Source organism: Delphinus delphis, chromosome 17, assembly GCF_949987515.2.
Source record: "Delphinus delphis chromosome 17, mDelDel1.2, whole genome shotgun sequence".
NCBI classification, from domain to species: domain Eukaryota; kingdom Metazoa; phylum Chordata; class Mammalia; order Artiodactyla; family Delphinidae; genus Delphinus; species Delphinus delphis.
In genome coordinates, this window is record NC_082699.1 from 13,434,652 (window position 1) to 13,456,052 (window position 21,401).

Sequence of the window (21,401 nt, forward strand, 5' to 3'; positions counted from 1 at the left end):
GTGAGTCAACGCAATGGCACCAAACTGTACTAGTTGTCACTGTATTAGTTGTCACTGTACTAGTTGTCACTGTATACTTCACTGTCACCCACTCGCGTGGGTGGTTGGGAATGCCGGTTGCATTGAAGAATGTTCTGGATAAAGCTGTAAAAATTATTAATTTTATTAAATCTTGACTCTTAAGCACATCTGTTTAATATTCTGTGAGATGAGATGGGAGATATAGCTAGGTACTTTGCTGCATATGCAAGTGTTATGGTTGTCTCCAGGGAAAGACTGGGTGTGATTGTTTGAGTTGCTGTGGAACATCATATTTACTTGAAACAGCAGCTGTGGGATGAACTGTGGTTTCAGATTTGGGGTATTTGGAAGATATTTTCTCAAAAAAGAATGAAGTGAGCCTGTCATTGCAAGAAAAAAACTGGTAGTATTTGCTTATGGTGATAAATTCAAGTGAATTTAGAGTTTGGAAAATTTATGTCTATCACTGTGAGCTTGGCAGCTTCCTTACACTTAAAGACTTTTCTAATGAGTTGGATATACTGAGATTAACTAATGTGATGTGTTTTTTAAATATTGAATAATGAAATGTGTTAATATTTGGAAGATATGCATAACTCTCAGTGAATTACTATTTAAAAATGTACAACATTGAGCTTCTCTGGTGGCTCAGTGGTTGAGAGTCCGCCTGCCGATGCAGGGGACATGGGTTCGTGCCCCAGTCCGGGAAGATCCCACATGCTGCGCAGGGGCTGGGCCCGTGAGCCACGGCCGCTGAGCCTGCGCGTCTGGAGCCTGTGCTCCACAATGGGAGAGGCCACAACAGTGAGAGGCCCACTTACCGCAAAAAAAAAAAAAAAAAAAAAAGGACAACATCAAACATGGTTAAAAGGTCTCTTCAAATTCCAAGATAGGTCAATGGGTTTTAAGGTAACAGAGTATGAAAAGTTCACTGATACGGTTTCGGATTCCACATCATGACTACCTTTAAGAAACTACCACTTATTGAATTTTGTTGTTGTATTAAAGAAGAATATTCACAACTCACTGAAAATGTTATAGCAATGAACATATTTTTCCCTTTTCCAACTATCATTGAAAATACGTTTCCAAACAATATATCACAATGCATTGAAGCATTTGAGAAGTCAGCTATTTTCTATTAAGCCAGACGTTAAAGAAATTTGCATTCTTATGAGATAGTACCATACTTCGTACTACAATTTTTTAGGAAAAGATAGCTGTTTTTCATAAAAGTATGTTATATATGTTAACATGTAATGGGTTTATAATTGTTAATTTTAAATAAATTTTTAAATAAATGAATTTTTTGGATAGCAAATATTAAAATTTTCCTTAGTTTTAGTTGCTAACATATTAAATATTGTTAGATAATAATACACATAAATAAAAGCTCTTTGTGGTTCTCCGTAATTTTTAGGAGTGTAAAGGAGTCCTGAGATTAAAATGTTTAAGAACCACTGCCAAGAACAATGCCTGTCATTGAATTTTGTTTAGTGGTTAATAGTTAATATGTATTTAAATTTACAGACCGTAACACCACAATATGCATGTCTAGTACTTTTTTTTATGTTAAATAAAGGAGTCCTACTCAAAAAATTGGGACTCAATGGGTGTTCAGGAAAAAGTGAGATCCAGTGGACTGGAGAATTTATGAAAGATTTGCCAAAAGTATAATAAGGGAACATAAAATGTAACTCGAACAATGAATTGAGCTAGTATTTTCTAGCTTAAAAAATAAACTGTTCCTTGTTCTAAATTCACCTCCATATCTCTGCTCCCTCTCTCAGCAAAACTTTAAAAACTTTTAAACGTTTTCTGTGGTTATAGACTCCATCTTTCTATTTTCCATTTCTCCTTCTATCCATTCATTTGGGAGTGCCACAGTCAAGATCACCAGTGACCGACCTTGTGTTGTCAAGTCACATATCTGTTTGTACCTTACCTGAATTCTCAGCACTGTTAAAGCGATTGACCACTCCTTCTTTCTTGAAGCCCTCTCTGTGTTGGCTTTTGTGACACTATACTCCTGGTTTTGCTCCTTCCTACCTTACTGACTTCTTTAGTTTCTCTTCTTCTGCTTGACCTCTAAATGTTGGAGTGCCCCCAAGGTTATGTCCTGGGGCTTTTTTTTCTTCTCTATCTATATACTTTCTCTAATGAACTGGGGCCAGCTGTCTCTTCTCTCTTCCCTGAGTTATGAACACTTTCCCTGAGTTATGTCTTTGTGCCAGGGACATTCAACTCTTTAACTTCAGCCTTGAACTCCCCTCAGAAACCAGGATCAGTACAGCTACCTCCCTACTTGAGATCTCTACAGTGGTGTCCAGTAGGCATCTCAAATTCAACATGGCCAGGACAAGCTGACCCTCCCACTCCAACAATTACTCCTCATTTCGACTTCTCCATTCCAATGAAATGGCGCCATGATCAACCAGGTATTCAAGGCAAACTCAAATGACAAGCCTTTTTCACTTAATAGGACTTTGTTTTTTTCTCAGGAAGTCAAAACAAAACACTGTCTTCCAAAGAATTTTGATGTCATAATATTGTTTTAAGTTCAAGAGGTAAAAGGAAAATATTTACTCTTATTTTTTCCACGTATTTTCATGAAATGAGTACACTTTTTCCTGCAATAGGGCGGCTCCTCTTAAATCCTTCATATGTAAAATTTATCCATCTCTATTGATATTAAATAGCCACAGTTTCAAGGTGACAGTTGCTGCTAAAATCATTCTGAATGTAGAATATTTATAGGAGTAATAAGGTTTAATCCCTGTGTGATATGAAATTCAGATTGGCATCAGGTATCTAGAATTAAAAGTGCGAACTGTTAAAATCTGTGCGATATTTGAGAGTGATCTGTGTGCCTGACTGATGAAAAGAGTGGAAAGGACAAAAGTGAGTTGAGAAAGATTATCATTTAGTACACTGAAATTATAAGATAAGCAAATGCATTCTGAGAATAAAACTCATCATGGACTTGACTTTTGAGCTGGTAGTGGCCCAGATGGACAGACAAGGCCAAAGGGGATTGCTGTCATCTCCCTATTATATCTGAAAGAGTTTGCTTCCTTCTTTTGATTTCTTGGTAGCAAACTTGTGACATTTTTCGCTTTCTCAAACTTTAATGTATCACATTTAATACATTTTATCAAACTCTTGCTGAGAGGAAAACAACGTGGACCAAATTGAAGAGAAGGTGAGGTGAGCTCTCTGAATGGGAAGAAAGCAGCCCACGACTAGAGTGATATCTGGGAACACACCGTGCAGCATCATCGTCAGGGGAGCGCTGGTTTGCTGAGTGTGTGCTGTGCTAATTACACACCTGCAAGCTGGAGGTCCCTTCCTCCAAAGGTGACCTAGGCTGTCTTACCTGGCTCACCTGTCTCTGCATCTCACGAGCCTTCAGAGATTATCATCACCTGTTTACACAGCCCAGCTTGTGATTTTCATTGTTGGGAGGAGGGTCCTCTGGTGAGGTATCAGGAACCCCAAGTGGCTGAGCGAGAGGGTACTGTACGTAGAGGGAGTATGACCTGGAGTTGAAAGTCAGGGTGAAATAAGTGAACCCGTTTTTCCCATTGAGTCTTACTTATTTGTTTCCCAGTCTGTTTCCTTAGTCTTTGGAAGAATAAACATAAAGATCATCAGACTGTGGTCTCTGGACCAAGTGTATTAGGGAACGTGCTCAAAATGCAGATTTCTGGGTCCTAAACCAATCTGCTGAATCAGGCCTTCTGGGGACAGGGCTGGGGAATCTGCATTTGAAGAAGCTCTCCAAGTCATACACAGTGAAAAGTTTGAGAACCACTGGCATTAAAAGCCATTTTCTGGTACTTATTTTCCATATATTTGTATCAGAATGAAGATGATATAATTCTGATGAAATTCTGAACCAGGGAGAATGGATGAGTACAGAGATAAAACAACATATTAAATCTCATGTGTTTTTGTGACTAGGGTATTAATGCTTCCTTGATTGATAGGAGAAAGATTAAATGCCCCAGTTACCAAAGTCTGAAAGGACTCTGTAGATTCTGGTTGTTAAAGGATGATTCTGAGAACAGGTTGTTTATCTTCAGAGAGGAAGACTTACACATTTTGTAAAAAATGTCAAACAGTTTTCATGATTTTGCCCTCTGGGCAAACTGTCTTAAATCTGCCTTCACTGTTGTATGAAATGAGGCTCTTGGGAAAAATAAATGCTTGGTTAGAAATGCTAAGAAGTTCCAGGTTTTCTTTCCTATGCAGTTAAACAAAAAGTTCCCTATTGTCACGGAGGATTGAAGATAAAAAGTCAGATAAAGATAGAGTTTACTTTATTAGCTTGTGTGTTTCCTTCTACCTCCTAGTTTGATTCATTTTCACTACCTCCTGTCTTCAATTTGTTGGTTTCAGAATGTGACTGAGTTCAGTTTATGAAGATAAGGTTTATACATGTAGAAGTGAAGTTTAAGTTTTGCTTGCATGAGAGGTTATGTTTCCTACGTGGTTAATACGAAATGTAAACTGGGCAACCAAAGCAACCGTGCTGTTTTAAGACTAAACAGAAAGAGCTAAGGAGCATTTTTAGTATAGGTATATGGAAAACTATTCCAGAAAAACAAAACTAAAATTAAAAATTAGACTAACACTAATTAAAATGGGCACTTAAAGTCAGAAAGTTCGAAAATCTCTCTCCATTGCCAATTATACCTAACTTTAGATAATATTTCAAAAGATTGTATCACGTTTCCAATAAAAAAGTTAAGGCGACCTCCAGTACTTTCATATTCATTTTATTTAATTCAGCTGAATTCTTTCATTCATTTGAGGCTGTCAGTACTGATGTGGCTTTGTAGTTATGGAATCTGAAATGTGAACCCATTGAATCAGGAATCAAGATGGTGCTGAAGCTAAAGCTAGGAGTGAGATCTGTGGCCCATTTGTTTTGTTTCCTTTAAATAATATTGTTATTTTTCTTTACAAAAGTTACAACATGCACACAGCCAGATAGTCTGACAGAAAGAAAGTGTACAGAGGTCATCTTCCTATCACCTGGAGGTAGTCACTGTTTGCGTTTTGGTATACGCTACATATTTTTTCTTAGTATGAACGCACACTGACATTACCCATGTGTATATACTATATACATGTGTAATATTCGTATATATGTATATATACACGAAAGTGTGTATGCATAGGAATGCACACATCCAGTATGCTGTTTAGTAATTTTTTTTGCCGAACAGTATTTTATAGACATCTGTTGTATACACACATATGTATATATAATTTTCATCCCATTCCATTTATGATTATACTTTTGCACAGTATTCTGTAGTTTGCATGTACCATCGTATATGAAATGATCCCATTAATTATGGGCATTTAGGTGGTTTCCACTTTTGTAATCAATACACTGAAACCCCTTGTCTGAATATTTTCTTAGGATAAATTCCCAGAAGTAGAATTACTGGGTTAAAGGGAAGGCCCACTTAAAAATTTGAGATATATTGTAAGTTGTCCTTAAAAGTGTTGTGCCGTTTTATACTGTTATCAGCAATGTCTTGAGGGTGATAATTTTGGAATATTATGCACAATCCTGGGTTTTGTTAATCTTTTAAATCTTTGTAAATATAGCATGTCAAAAATGAACTTTTTTTTTTAATGAAATTCTTACATTAATTTTCATTTGTTTGATGCAGTATCTTGAGATTGCTTCAAGCTTCTGTGTGCCCTGACTTGGCAGGTAGTGGCTGGAGTTCTTAAGACAGACAAGGGAAGGGATGATCTCACGTGGTCACTAGGTAGTTAGTGGACGTTGTCTTGAGGACAACGTCTTGTATTTGCTGGATAGAAAGTCTCGTCTTTTTTTCCTTCTAAACTTTCTCTTTTAAGGCTCAGTATAAATAACTCTTTTAATCCTTTTTTTCTTTGCTAAATTAATAGCTTATTTAGTCATGGGCTTAATGGCCATCAGGAAGAGTCCAGATCTTTGAAATACAAATGAACTCATTTGCCTACCATAGGGCTGTGGAGAGCTCAGACCTGTTCCCAGAAATACAAATTCTGGCTTCCTAAAACTTGAATGGGGCAAGAGGGGATGGGAAATTCTTCCATTCCTTCTTGAAGGTCCCTTTCTTTCTCCCTTCCTCCCTCACTTCCTCAATTTCTCTCACTTCTAAAGGGCTCCCTTTAGAATTTCTGGCCCTTTTGTTTGTATTAGAAATCCCATTTGGGGCTAGATTTTGGTCTTTTGTGCTTCACAAGACTTAGAAGTTTAGGAAACATTTGACTCTGTGTGTTTTACCGCAGAACTTTGAGATCTTGGTGGATACGTTTAATTCATATCTACGTGATCACTTTTGGTCCTGTCCCCAAACTATAAAGGATATTTAATTCCCAGGTAGGAGAAGCAACGCACAAGATTTCTGCCTTATACAACAAAACTGTAACACTCGACAGTTATTGGATTTTTAAACTTTGGTTTCTTATAAAAAACAATTAATTCAGATCAACACTCATTTGATTAGTCCAATGTTGCCTTCATAGTATCTTTTCCTGCTTTCTGCAGGCATTCTTACACCGGATGAACCAGTGCGCTGCGTCGAAACTTGACAAAAATGTAACAGAAGAAACGGTGAAGGTGAGGAGGTGCCCTCGACCCCAGCACAAGGTCCCCTCCGATGAAATGTTACCCGTGGGATGTTGCCTCAGGGCTCGTCAACTTGTCTCCACTTCCGGGATAAGTTCTGTACCAGTCACCAGTCATTGTGTGGCCAGCAATGAGAAAAAGGGAAACTAGGGTTTGGGAAAAGAAACGGGGGTTATGAGGATGGTGTAGAAGACAGAGAGGAATTTTTGCCAAGACCTTGGAAACGTTTGAAAGGAGGAAAAAGATAACCCCAAGTCCAAGAACCTTCATGTCTCTGGAGGGGAAAGGAGCTGAACCATGTGTGAGGGGATTGCTAGAGGGCCTGGGCGGCAGGATGCGGGTACATGCGGCTTCCAGTCTCTGACCCCTGGAGAGCAAACGATTTGGAGGGTCCATTGGGGCAGAAAACGTCCACACAGTATCTTCAGCTCACAGATGTATAAGCATTTCCTTTTAAACTGTAGGGAAGGAAAATTGTGAAGAGTTTGGGGGAAAAAAGGGGGGGATGGTAAATGAAAATTAATTGTGCTCTAGTCATTATTCATTGAAATTGTATAAATCATCATTGATATTTATTTTGGATGCCAATTTGCTGTTTTATTTTACGGAAAATAATTCCCAAGGATTTTATAGGCACATCTGTTTCCCATTAAATTCAATAGTAACGTTTACATTCTCCTTACCATGGAGTGTTTTAGTTTGGGTGCTTTTGGTTGCAAGCAAAAGACACCTGTTACTCAAAGGGACATGAAGGTACTTTGATTCCCATAGCAGGGACTTCTATGGGCAAAGAAGCCCTTCCCCCAGAGCCTGCCAGCCATTCTGCCCGCGCTGTTTTACCTGCAGTCCGCTGTCCTTAGTTGGGTGGGACAACGACCATGCTTGGGTTCAGTTACTCAGGTTTGTCCTGAGAGCCGGGACTAGGTTCCCGGTTCCCAGAATTGTGTGGGAGGGGAGAGGATGTCCAGACAGAATGGGTGCGCTGCCAGCCAGGGGGTGGGGGGGTGGGAAGGACAGCTCTCCACCGACGTTTTCAACTTGGAGAGAAAATACTCCACTCCCATAGAAGTTTTTAAAAACTTGCTTCACTATTGCACTTACACATTTATTTACAGATGCTGTTCTCAAACATTGAAGATATCCTTGCAGTACATAAAGAATTCTTAAAAGTCGTGGAGGAATGTTTACATCCAGAACCTAATGCTCAGCAAGAAGTGGGAACCTGCTTTCTTCACTTCGTAGGATCAATTTCTGTTTATTTTAAAAGCTTTTCCCCCTAAAATTTCCAGTTTCACTTCTGGCACAGTAGTATGTGGGAATTCAGCATTAGAAGCAAAATCTGACACCAAAAGTTTGGGGTCTTTTAAGGCCAATGAAATCTTCCACTTAGAGCCAGAAAAGGGGAGAGGGCCTCACATCATCCATTTTATTCAGCGAAGAATAAACAGGCTTTTCTTTTTCCGAACGAGTTAGTTTTTTGCATCCTCTGTAGCTTTGAATTCTAATGAATATTCAGGCTGTTTCATAATGAATGGATTTTTATGTTTCCCTCAAACATAGAGCATTTCTCTTTTGAGGCAGAAAATCCTTACTTTTACAATGCTGCGATGAGCCTTTTATTAGTCAAAACATTCCCTTGTTAATCGACTTGTGACTAACCTGGAGGTGAACAGACCTGGTCCCTCTAGGTACACATATGCCTGCATCTGAATTTTTCTCAGAGGCTTGTACTGAACAGTGCCGAAGGAGAACAAGCCAGTACTTGGTTATTTCAAATTATATGTCGTGCTTGTATGATCATTTTCATCCCTTTGCACATGATAGCTGAAATTATTTATGCAATCGATTTGCAAGGTACAAAGCCACCGGTACAGTGAAAATCGTTTTCAGAACTAAAGGGCATTCATACTGACAAAGGAAAAATAATGCTGCTATTTCTACCACTCTGCTGATGCTAATTTTCAGAATACCAATTTGAATCCATTTACTTATCAAAATGCTATGCAATTAGTGTTTTATTTAAAAATGTATAGGAGTATTTTGTCATATAAATCAATTTTCATTTATTTTTGATTTCCAGTCTTTTATAAAGGAATGATATGGAGTTTCTAGATCTATATTTCTGTATGTGGTGAGCAGACTCTGTAAATGTTATTTTTAGAATCAGAAAATAGTCCATAAAAATAATTATATTAAAGGGAGAGACTCCTTGGGTATAGGAAGATCAAGGTTTCGTTGGGCAAAACTATAAACCACGTGTGTTGTATCCACTTAATCCAGACTGTTCCCTTTCATGAAAGAATGCACATCTCCCGCCAGCTGGAGTAGTTGCTATCTCAGTGCCGGGCTGCACATGGGAATCTTGCACCCTGACATCCATTTCCTCAGTAACACACTATGAATCTGTCAGCCATGAATTTAGTTAAACTGTTTCTGAAGTTTGTTTTCTTCTGGTTTATCCCATCTCTTGAAATAAGTAATTCAATACATTTTCTACTGGCTGTATAAAATAGCACTCAGTGTTTCTAAATACACGTCTTTGAAATTTTAGAGGACGCACTTCTGTTCCACTATTCAGTCACTACATTTTCTGTGTCTGCCTCTTTCACTGGGATATATTTACTGGGATATTTGATAGATATTGATCATAGATACTTGGAGAAAATCTTACAGAAGGAAGGGAGCTTTAGGGATCAAGATGGTGTGAAATTTCTCCTTTTATGAAAGAATCCCTTCTGTAGGATCTGTGAAGGTTGTTGATCTTGTTTTTACTTGATCACTTTTAGTTACAGCTCTAATTGTTAGAAAATCTCTATATTAATCCTGAATCTGCCTATCACTGCCCATCATGCCCCTTGCAATTTCCACCCAGTGGTCCTAGTATTGTGTTTTGGAGCTACAAAGAGTTGTAAATCCTTTACAATAAATAGGACAGCTATTTGAAGTAGCTACCATTCCTTTTATATACGAACAAATCTCTCTCTCTGAGATGACCTCTCAGATGGAATATCTTCAGGGTCTGTCATTATCTCAGTCGCTTGTTGCTGACTATTCTCCACTTTGTCAGTGTCCTTCTTAAACACAACTGTCCAGCTTGGTGCATGTGACCTGCAGGGTACTATGTCCTATTGCTCTATGATCTGGCACTTGCCCTCCACCAAAAATACTTTCTTCCCTCTCCCTGCTAGGGAATCATGGATTTATGTCTCTGTATCTTGCCCACATATGACATCTTTTTTAAAGCTGTGTCTGAATCCTCCCAGCAAAGCTAAGTACTCTCTTCTCTGTAATCTGCTACCACGTCGTTCATTTAATTTTTATTGCATACCACATATTGGATTGTAATTAATAGAAGTCTATCTCCTTTCCTAGACCGTTCTTCATAGATCAGGGAAAATAAATTAAACATACTTATATATACACATAGTATAGCTCTTGAAACATAGTAAACACTTAATAAAGTTTGTTCATAAAATCACACTTAATATTTCAAAATGGCTAATAAAATAACTAACTTATTCTTACTTGAATTCACAGAAAGACAAGTTTCGTATCTACGACGAATATTGTAGTAATCACGAGAAGGCACAGAAATTGCTTTTTGAACTTAACAAAATAAGAACAATCCGGACATTTCTTTTGGTAAGTATATATTTACATATCACTGTATGCTGTTATTTGTTGATAGCCCCACTGAGAGCCAAGGAATAGCATCCGTGTGGTGTAAAAAGTGCTTGTATGACATCTGTTTTTAACATATCCCTGCTAGGAAGCTAGAGAGTCATTTGAGAAATGTAAGAAGTGAGACTGTAAATCAACTATATTTCTCTCTATATATGCTCTTAAAATCACACACACACACACACACACACACACACACACACACAAATGAAATGAACGAAATGAAAAGAAGTGAGAGTTGGAAGAAGCTTGTTTATGGGGAAACACTGTCATGCCCTCTCCTGGTTGATTATGAGTTGTGAAACCGCAGGTTCTTAGTGAGCGAAGACATTTATGCCAGAGTTCACAGTTGCTTTTATATCCCTCAGCTCCCTAGAGCTTCATTTACTTCTGCTAAGAGAGCTCTAAGTAGGGCAGTGACAGGAAGGAAATGCATCATGGGGATGGTAGAAAAGAATTTTCAAGATTGACTTTTCTCCTACATACATTCCATATTCAGTGTTCGTAAAAAGCGCAAGAATCTGTATTTAATTTCTTCAGGATCGTACAAATAAACGCATAGCGTAGCAGTTTCTTGGACATTGTAATTGCCAGTGAGAACCACACTGTAAATAGAATTCAGTGATATTTAACGAATTGTGGAGTGGAACAGACATCTCCATGATCCAGTTTTAGAGCCTGGATCAGCTCATTTAAAATGAAAAATAAAATGCCCATTTACAGCTCTTTTCCACTTGCACCATTAGCTCCAGGCAATCATTGATCTGCTTTCCATCTCTATAGGTTTGCCTTTGTTGGAGATTTCATGTAAATGGATTTGTACAATATAATCTTTTGATGCCTGGCTTCTTTTACTGAGTAAAATGATTGTGAGGTTCATCCTTGTTGTAGCATGTATCCACATTCTATTCACTTTTATTGCTGAATAATATTCCATTGTATTTTGTTTATCCATTTGCCGGTTTATGAACATTGGGTCAACAATTGACTATGATAATGATGGACCTTGAAGATCCTACATATGAGATGTCATTTCAGAGAGAGAGATTTCTTAGTGAAGTCAGGAAATGTCAAGTTTGGGCAATTCTGAAGAATGCTGTTATGAATATTCATACATTTTCATTCTCTTGGGTAAATACTAAGAGTAGAATTGCTGGATCAGAGTAAGTTTATGTTTAGTTTTTTTTTTTTTTTGTAATTGCTCTAGGGACTACAATATGCATCTTAACTTAGGAAGTTTATTTCCCTCAGGTTGGTTATTGTTTTTGGTTGGTTTGTTTTCAGGAACTTGCCTGGATTTAATTTGAGAATCTGTGTCTTTTGTATATGCAGCTGCTGCTATGTCTGCTCAGTTTCTGTTTTATAACTTAGCCTTTCTTTTTAGGGGTCACTCCTCTGACTGGTTAACTTAGTGGTCAGCTGGGGATTTGAAAGAGGTGATCGAACATCATAACCCGTATGATTTGTGGGTCTGCGTGTGAGTGTCGCGGGTGACACATTCACAGACCAGGCAGTTTTCAAGTCAGATCTGGGTTTTTTTCTCCTGGGGCCATCTCAGGTCCTCTCTGCACGTGCATAGTCTGACGTTTGCCCCGGACTGCAATCTCAGGCTAGCAGAAATGTGAACGCTCCCCATTTTTCTTGGGCAGTGTGCTAATTTTATTGACAACACTCCTGGGTGTGGGATTTTTGCCCTCTGCAGTCCCCTCTGGTAGCAGGTTTGCAGTGCCAGGGCTACTGTGACAGGGCTACCATGCAGGATGAGCTGAGGATGGCCCTGGGGCTGGGGGCATGTAGGGGCAGGATGGGAGGAGCCCAGGCAAGAATGCCACCAACTCCCCTGTTCGTACCTGAAGTTCAGCAGTTTTTCATGAATAAACATTTCTCAGTTTGTTGTTTGACTTCGGTTGATCACCAGAGCCCTTAAATTGTTGTTTTTTTAAAATTTTGCTCAGTATAACAGTTGTTTTGGAGAAGAGAATTTACTCATCTCTTCTCTCTGCCATGGCCAGAGGAAGTTCCTGTGCCCCTGGACCAACGGGGCTCTCTTTGAACTATCAGAACTTTGCTGTCTTACTGAGGGCACTCTGTTCTCAGCGGAGCTGGCTCTCCACTAAATAAATGTCACAATTCCAGAGTGCTGGTTTTTACAAGATCCTACAGCATAGTCTGGTAGGAAGACCCTGGCTTTTATAGTTCTTGCCTTGGCACTAAGTGGCCACTAATTACCTGGATGACTTGAGGAAATTCATTACATGTCTGATGTCATTTTCCGTACTCATAAAATGGGGATAATAACAATGACCCTTTGAAAAACATTAAGGATTTACATATTTGGGGTGATGATATTATATTTTTGGTTACTTGCATATACTGTCACCTGAGTAAGTTTTTAGGATCAGTGGAATCTCTAGCAGCTTATTTAGGGAACATTCTGTCTGTCTACATAAGGAGAAAGCTGGCTCTCATAAGCCAGTCTAATAAGGACCTACTGTCTAGCACAGGGAACTCTACTCAATACTCTGTAATGACCTATACGGGAAAAGAATCTACAAAAGAGTGGATACATGTATATGTATAACTGATTCACTTTGCTGTACGGCAGAAACTAACACAACATTGTAAATTAACTATACTCCAGTAAAAGTGAAAGAAATAAAGTGGCTGTTATGAAGAGAGTTTGTAATCTATACAGTACTAATAGACAAGGAAATAAAAGTGGGTTAGACAGTCATGTGTTCCGCAGGGTGCTTCAGCCCAGGGCTAGAAAGAGGGGGTGGCCACATTTATAAGGGGTGCTCACTCATACGGGGACACTGAAACATCACTGGAAATAGAACGGGATGTAGATCGTTGTGTTACATAGGGTTCCTCTGGGGACAGTACCACACAGGTGGAAAGAGTATTTTGATGACCTGATTGCAGTAGGGGTTGAAGCCCCCAAAGAGCATGTTTGAATGAGACACTTCTTTGCTGCTGTGTCTTCTAAGGTTTCTGGTGAAGTGAAAGTCATGGTGCTGGTTTTGCCGAGTTGGTTGAACAAATTGGAGCTGAACTCAGTTGCTCAGGGCAGTGGGGGGCTGGTCTGCTTGCATCACTCTTCCTTTTGCTTCCTTTCCCACTCAGCACTCGGTCTCTCCTCTCAAGGAATGTAGGACAGTATTTCAAAAAATAGTGGTATAAAGGTTATAAATTATCAGTATGATGTTTGAAGAGCTCTTTTCTTCCTTAGTCAAATATTTATTATCAGCTTCCTCTGTGCCAGTCACCCTGATAGGCACTGCAGAAACAGGTTTTGACATAAGTCTCCAGTCTGTTATTTTAGGGAATTCCCTGGCGGTCCAGTAGTCAGGGCTTGGAGCTTTCACTGCCGAGGGCCCGGGTTCGATCCTGGTCAGAGAACTAAGATCCCACAAACCGCGTGGCGTGGCCAAAGAAAAAAAAATCTGTTTTTTAATTAAAAAATTGTTTTTAACATCTTTATTTGAATTTTTTTTTGCATTGCTGCTTAAACCACAGAATAAAGACCTGGTGTTTCAGAGGATCAAGCCTGTATTTATCAGAGTCGATTCCCTTGACTATTACTTTCAGTAAATGGAAGCTGCTTCTATTTCATCTCACTGTGATTGCTGATTTTGAGTTTTCTCCTTCCATCTTGGCTCTGTAGAGATCATATCTGACATCCTTCCCTGAGACTGCCTGGCCAGTGTCATTGGTGAGGTATTATAGCTTGAAGTGACTTAGAGATCACTGGATTAAAACAGGCCAGTTGTACAGAGAGGAAAATTAGAATTTTGAAATCCGTCCAAGTTGCATCACTGGCCAGTGGCAGAGCATGGGTAGAACCCAGTTGTCCTCAGTCCTGATCTTCTGCAACACCACATGACCTCCCCCTATAAGCGGGATGTATGTACATATGTGTACATCTATTTATTCATCCGTCAGTACATTCTTTCATCAGTACATCCATCCATCCATTCATCCATCTATCCATTAATTCATTCCTCCATCTCTATCTCTTTTTCCTCAGACCATACTCAGGTGAATATATGTGAATTCATTTTCAAGAGAAAGATTCAAAACACATTTTGGTCGGTAACTAATCTGAAAGGCAAAAGTATTTCCTTTTTCTCCTGTAAACTTTCTTTGTGACTGAATGTGCTTTTCTCAGAGAGAGAAGCTATATAGAGACATGCTTTCACAGGTTTTCAGCAGAAAAGTTTATGATAGAAGAAAGTTTCACCACCTCAGGCTTAAAAATGTACATAATTGTCTTTATTTCCACCCCAGAACTGCATGCTACTTGGAGGACGGAAGAACACAGATGTCCCCCTGGAAGGATACTTAGTAACACCAATACAAAGAATATGCAAGTACCCTCTCCTTTTGAAGGTACTTTATGTGTTTACTTCATTGTTGCATTTCCCTTGTACCTGCATATTTTTGCTGATGATCTTTAAAAAATTTTTCTTTTAAATAGTGTGACATTCCAAAGAAAAGGCAACTATAGTTATTGGGAAAAATAGCTATTTTGTCAGTAATTTATATAGAGAGTGGGAAGCAAATGTCCTCGGAAAACACTTTTAGTGCTCTTTGCAAAAAATATGCTTGTTTGAGTTTCCTTCAGCGTAAATGCATTCGTTTCAAGATAGGTCCCATTAAGTACATTATGACCAGTTTATATAGCGCTTTGTCTACAGGGTTCCTTATCTTAAGTAAATTTGCTGTTGGTATATTTTTTTTTCATTTCCCCAAACATTGGTGACTTCTTGATACTCATGAAGTTAAGGCCAAGTTACATAATTTCAGAGCCTGGTTTTTAAATCATTATTACAGGGAATGGTGTGGGTCACATGGGATAATAAATGATAGAAAGTGGAAAGACAGTGCTAAGACAACACTGCCTCTGGAAAACAGGAAATGCCTTACGGTCGTAGGTCCATCGCCTCATTACAATGACCAAAAGTTTTATTATGAGAAACATATTATAATATACTAATTACTGCTCATACTGCAAGGGTCTATGAATAGATTAGAACAGCAGTTCTGGAAAGGATGTTTTTTGGAAATGTAGCATCTGACAGTTTGGGGTGGTGGTTGAACATTTGAGTTCTGAGTTCAAATCCTATGCATTCTGCTTACTAGCTGCGTGACTGAGCTCGTCGTCTAACCTCTTAAAGTCATGGGCTTTATTTATGAAACAGAAAAGATGATGGTGACATGATGAAATTATAACATATATCTAAAAGAATGTATATATGTATGCATATGTATATCTCTGTGTATACATGTGTATGCATATATATAAAGGAGTACCTCATAATTAATTGAGGTGTTTTATACGCATCATTTAGCATAGTATGTACTCCATAAATGTTAGCCATTATTACTCATGTATATTTGATTCTTTTAATATATTAATATATTAACTACTTCTTAGCTTCCAAATTTAAAAAAAACCTCAGAAATGTTATGGACATACTAACTGGTGTTCTTACTGATTTACTTTTTGAGAACTAAATGTTATGAATTTGAACTAAAATGCATTTTTTCACTACAGGTTCTGTCAGTTGCATAAATTAGGTCTCAGTGAAAATTTACTTTGGAAAGAATTTCTTCTTATTAAAAAACAAGTTAAAGTTGCTTGGTTAGCTAATGTAGAGAGAAGCTGGCACAGGGATGTCCCGGTCTGCAGAGCTTTGGCGTGGGAAGATTGGTGTAAATGTGACTCCCATCTTTCTGGGAGTCCCTTCAGACCTCTGACTTGGTAACTCAGATTGCATGCGTTCTCATCACTCCAGTTATTCCTAGCCCTGATTTTGGAATCCCGAGGGTTGGTTTGTTTTAAGAGTCAGAAGGATAGTGATATTAAGAGAAATATATCAAGTTAAGTGGTTGTTCTAAATCAACTCCTTTCTGGTGAAGGATGACCTCAGGTGACCTCACAGATAGGAACATGGACATATCCTTGCTTAGGAAGAAAGAGGTCGATTCAGAGCATCTTCAAGAAGTGGAGGAATGACATCTTTTCCCTTTTTTTGGAAGATTATCTTCACAAAGAAACAGGAGAAAACTACTTGTGTAGTAGATATATTGGTGTTGATGGTTTTCTTTGTTGTACCATTGGCTGAAAAATTGAGCTGGTATTCTGGGATGATCTGCAATGGTTTTATTTATTCACAGAAGAACATTAGGGGATTAGGCCGTGTGTTAAAGAAAAGATACGTTGGTCTTATTTGTGGAACTTGGAATTATTGGGTTGGCCAATCAGCACAAGGTTCATAGCAAGTAATGGACAGATTATTACTAGTCATTTCTCCTGCTGTCTCACATTATCTAAATTCATGTCTCAACTCCAGAGATACCCACCGGGCACATAGACTGCAGGCTGCCTTCGCCACTTCACGTAATTTACAAATAATTCTACACTTGAGAGTCTCTGCAGAAGCCTACGTATCTCCTTTATGGATTTGTGATCCAGCGTAACTATTTAAGCCTGCTCTTGGGAGTGATGTAATGTGCATTCTATTGGTGTTAGTTTTATAGAGTGTGAATATTTTGAATGCAGGGTCAAAGTTTATGGCAGAAATTTCAACAATAACAGACATCAAGAGAGTATAACAACTGCATATTTTCCCACTGTATGTTAAGAATTGAGAAAATTCTTTTAAAGACTTGCCTCAGGATTTCTGTAATTGTTTTAATTACATGATGATAGCAACTGTAGTAAAGAAACAAATGACTAATTAAAAAGTAACGTGGTCACAACTGTCTAGACAGTGGGTGAAGATGTTTAATTTTGTGCTTCTAAACAAGACCTTTTATAAGATTAAAGGTTATTCTAGTTCTGATATCCTAAATGGAAAAAAAATAAAAAGAAAATAAAAGCAAAAAGAAAGCTGTTGAAGGGTGTATGGAAGTTCATTCATTGCAGAGAATGAACCTGAGTTGTTGGCAAACACAGCATAAATTCCTCCTTTAATGATGGAATATTGTGGAATTTATAAATCGTTTATTTTACTAGCGTATAAGACTATTTTAAAAATTTGCTTTATTTATGACATTTTTATAGTTTCTCAAAAAATATTAGAAAATAAGGAACTTAAATTGTTTTTGAAATTACAGGACATATTCATTTAAATATTAACTATTCTTTTAAAGGCTCTAGGAAAATGAAATCAACATATAAAGATGTCCTCCTTTTGGAGCAAAGCTCAAACTTATAAAAAATTGCATGCAGTAGGTGAGGTATTTGACAACTCCAAAGGAGATGCCTAATTTAGTTTTTTGAAAAAACATCATTTTGAGGGAAACATTAAAGTGAATGCAAAGTGTGCCAGGGGGTAACGCTTATTCATTGATTCAGCCTTTTTGTTTTTGATCTTAATTTGGTGGAGTTTGTGATGTCACTTCTGAAATTGGCTCTCACGGACTTTGCGGTTTTCATTTCCTGGTCAGTCTGAACCTGCTGTCCCAGAAAGCTGAAGATCAAAGGGCGGTTTGTTTTTTGTGTATAAACAGGAGTTGCTGAAGCGAACTCCAAGGAAACACAGTGACTATGCAGCAGTGATGGAAGCCCTCCAAGCCATGAAAGCCGTCTGTTCCAACATCAACGAGGCCAAGAGACAGATGGAGAAGCTGGAAGTTTTAGAGGAGTGGCAGTCTCACATTGAAGGCTGGGAGGTACAGTCACTGTACTCAACAATTGAGCTTAAAATAGTTTTGTTATGTCTTCTGCTGTGCGTAGAGTTACTGGCATTGGATGGAACCATAAATGGTCGTTTTCCTAGGTAATGCTAGAGGGCTCTAACTATTTCCGAAAAGTGCTGTCATTATTCTTTTTAAATATCTTTAAAGGGGCAGTTAATTGACTTAACTTCAACCTGAAAGCTTTACGATAGAGCCAATCAAAACTGTGTGTGTTATAAGCTTAAATAGTTCAGTATTTGTGCATCATGACAAATCTTTCTCCTGTCTTAACTTTGGTCAGTAATACATAATCGTAGCCTGAGTCCTGGAGAGAGTAAAGAAGGGGAGTAAGGCTCCAAACCTGTGCTGTGATATCATTATTTTCAGACTCTAAGTTAGGTATTTGATGATGAATTTCATTTTAAGTCCACTTCATCTCTCTAAATTTGAACTTCTTCATTTCTAACATGAAGGAACTGGCCATGACATGATTTTTAAGGTCCATTCAAGATAAAAAATTTTATGGTTTCATGATTCGCTAAAGAAAGATTTTTTTAAATGACAAAAAAGCAAATGAAGAGTGATATTCAGAATCTGTAATATGTTTTCAGCTATGGTAATTTTGTATCCCAGTTATTTCATGGAGTTGGAGCCCTGTCTTACTTTAGCACTATGTAAAGAATAAACTAAAATTCTTTCTTTAAATTGACTTAATTTAGATGATCAAGAGCTTTCAACTAGGATAATTTCTTATGGTTATAAAGTAAGCAATTAAGATAATATTTTTAAAGTGTAAAGAAGATTTAAAATGTCCAACCAAATATTGTATCACACAAATCAAGGGGATTGCTTTTATCTTTAGGGCTGTATAATTGACTGATACATTTCTTATCTTCAGTGTTGGTTTCCATTTAGATATAACCTTACATCCATTCAGATTTGCAAAGAAACCTCAAACATTGACCCCAGGGAATGCTCCTATTTATCCATTCTTTGCCATTAATCTTTTAAAATGCTAACTGACTTAGTTTCTTCCTCATCTATATTCTTTCATTTCAAGTGTTCAGGGTGACCCCTTATTTCAGCATGAATGCTACTTATTTCAATCAATTAAAATGGTTGTGTGTTTTACAGTTGATTCATGATGATAATTCCTTTCCTGGGGGCAGTTGTCCTGCTGGGCTGAGAAAAATAGATGAAAGTTTGCTTTTGCCATTCTGTTGTCACTCAAACATCAGAAGAAAAACCAAACTTTTAAATTGCAGGATTTGTCAGTGACTTCTGCCAGGCCTTTGACCAAAATAAAACTCTTTTAGGTTCTCTAGGGAAATGGAATCTGTCATAATTTTGTTTCCTCCTCATGTATCAGTGTATCTTAAAAATTGAGTCTCCTTTAGAAATGGGAGAATCCTTAAAAAGTGTTGCTATTTCTTCCACTGTTCATGGCCAGTTACTCAAAGGAAGAGTGCTCTGTGGTCCATACTATGTCATTTGTAGCCTATAGCGGTGGGTGCTTCAACCTCACCAGCCTTGGTAGGTTTACAGCACTTGGAGTGGGAGAGAAAAATGGAGCCTGGGGACAAAGGAGACCGGTGAGAGGAAATCTGATGTGACCACAGTTCCAGTGGGCACAGGGGAGATAAAATGAAGGTCAGTTTCCAAAAAGAGAGGCAACACAGATTCTACTTGAGTAGGATTTGAAAATGAGTGCATAAGACACAGCCATACAGTGACTTGGGAGTTTTGGGACTTTGAGGGGATGCAGCTTGGAGCAGGGTCCAGCCAGTTGATTGGAAACTTGTGATAAGAACCTGATTTCACATCTCAGTCCACCACCTTGTAGAGATGGGGGAAAGCTGTTATAGTACTCAGGCCTGGTCCCTTCTGGGAAGTTTAGGAGGATCTGCTATCTGGTAAGACTCCAGAAGCACACGAATCAAAGGGAGGGATGCGGCCATGTAGGATGAATTCAGGCCCTGGAAGGGAGTGGGAATGGTTAGGGCTTTCTGTGAATCGCTAACAGGGATTAGTGCTCAGCTTACAGGCAGCTTTATGTATGTTCAGAGTGACTCTCGTGAGGTTAAGACAAGGCCAAGACAAATGTCTGATGGCATGACAGTCACAGAACAGAGAGTTCCTTCAAGAGTTTTGGAGGTGAGCAGCCTTGAGCGAATGTTGGGTAACAGCTCTCTAACTCCTTCCAGGAGCACCTGCGGACCTTTTAGGACTATCTTAGAGTTGACACTCTTGCTCCAGTAACTAAAATTCTCTTGAATGGGGATCTGAGTCTGATACACCATGACTTTGCATTATTTCCACTTTCGGTGGATGATTATTTCAAGTATGTCACTTAATTATCTAGGGTCTTATTTCCCCATTCATCAAATGAAGGGGAGTAAAATCTCTCCGGTAACTTGCCTCTCTGGTATTTTGTGCTGCTAAATTATCATTACATTCCTTTTATATTGAATTTAAGTAAACAAGCAATTGAAATTTATTGTTCTTAAATCATATGATATAATGAAAAAAGCCTGGCTTTTGTGCAGGTTTGGTGTCCAGTCTGGACCCCTTAGTATGGGGATGAAGCACCAGATCTCTTCGACGTACAGTTTGGGTTATTACAGGGGTCAATGAAATAAATGAAAGTGCTTTGAACACTGTAAAACGCTCTGCAGATAACAGGTAGTATTTTAAAGCTGTGGTTCAGCCGTTAGATTTTACCCTTGAGAAATCCCCTCTATCTGTCTAATTTATGCACCTAACTACTGAAAAGTTTATGTTACTTAAGGTTATATGGTCCCAAGCAACAGAAACTAAAAGGAAAGTTAATTTAAAAGATATTGAGTAGCTCATGGAATCAATAGAAAAGCTACCCTCTCAGACTCGAAAGGGTATCTAGGCAGTTGAAGCTCTTTGGTGGTCTTATCAGTGCCCTAGCTAAGACGAATAGGCGCTAGTCATTTTCTCCATCCTTATATTACTGCATTCAGGATCAAAATCCGAGATTCCACCAATCTTGCATGGGTAAATTTGCTCAGGGGAGGGCAGGGGCCCTTGATTGTCCATCAACCAATTTCCTTTTGGGGAAAGGCTGATCCTCCATTGTAGGCAATCCTGGTGAGTCTCTTTGAAAAGTTTGCTGAAGTATTGGGTTGGCCAAAGGGTTCATTCGGGTTTCCCCATAAGGTGTTACGGAAAAAGCCGCACTAACTTTTTGGCCAACCCAGTACTATAATCCCCACTACACAGCTTTTTAAAATGAGGGCTATATAACTTAACCAAGTTCTTACAACTAACAGAGAGCAGAGTTTAATTTGAAAATAGGCAGACTGATTCTAAAGTTTCTATTCCTCATCACCGTGTGATATTC

The 21,401-nt window shown here is 38.4% G+C and overlaps 1 protein-coding gene across 1 annotated transcript in view; it reads left to right on the top strand.

Annotated features, from left to right (window-relative positions):
* Positions 1-21,401, top strand: part of PREX2 (phosphatidylinositol-3,4,5-trisphosphate dependent Rac exchange factor 2) — a 288,786-nt gene that overhangs the window by 68,224 nt on the left and 199,161 nt on the right. Inside the window, exons 2-6 of the mRNA XM_059994740.1 lie at positions 6,581-6,652; positions 7,777-7,899; positions 10,199-10,303; positions 14,633-14,734; positions 17,864-18,025. Coding sequence (XP_059850723.1) covers positions 6,581-6,652; positions 7,777-7,899; positions 10,199-10,303; positions 14,633-14,734; positions 17,864-18,025 — 564 coding nt within the window. The remainder of the gene's footprint in view (positions 1-6,580; positions 6,653-7,776; positions 7,900-10,198; positions 10,304-14,632; positions 14,735-17,863; positions 18,026-21,401) is intronic.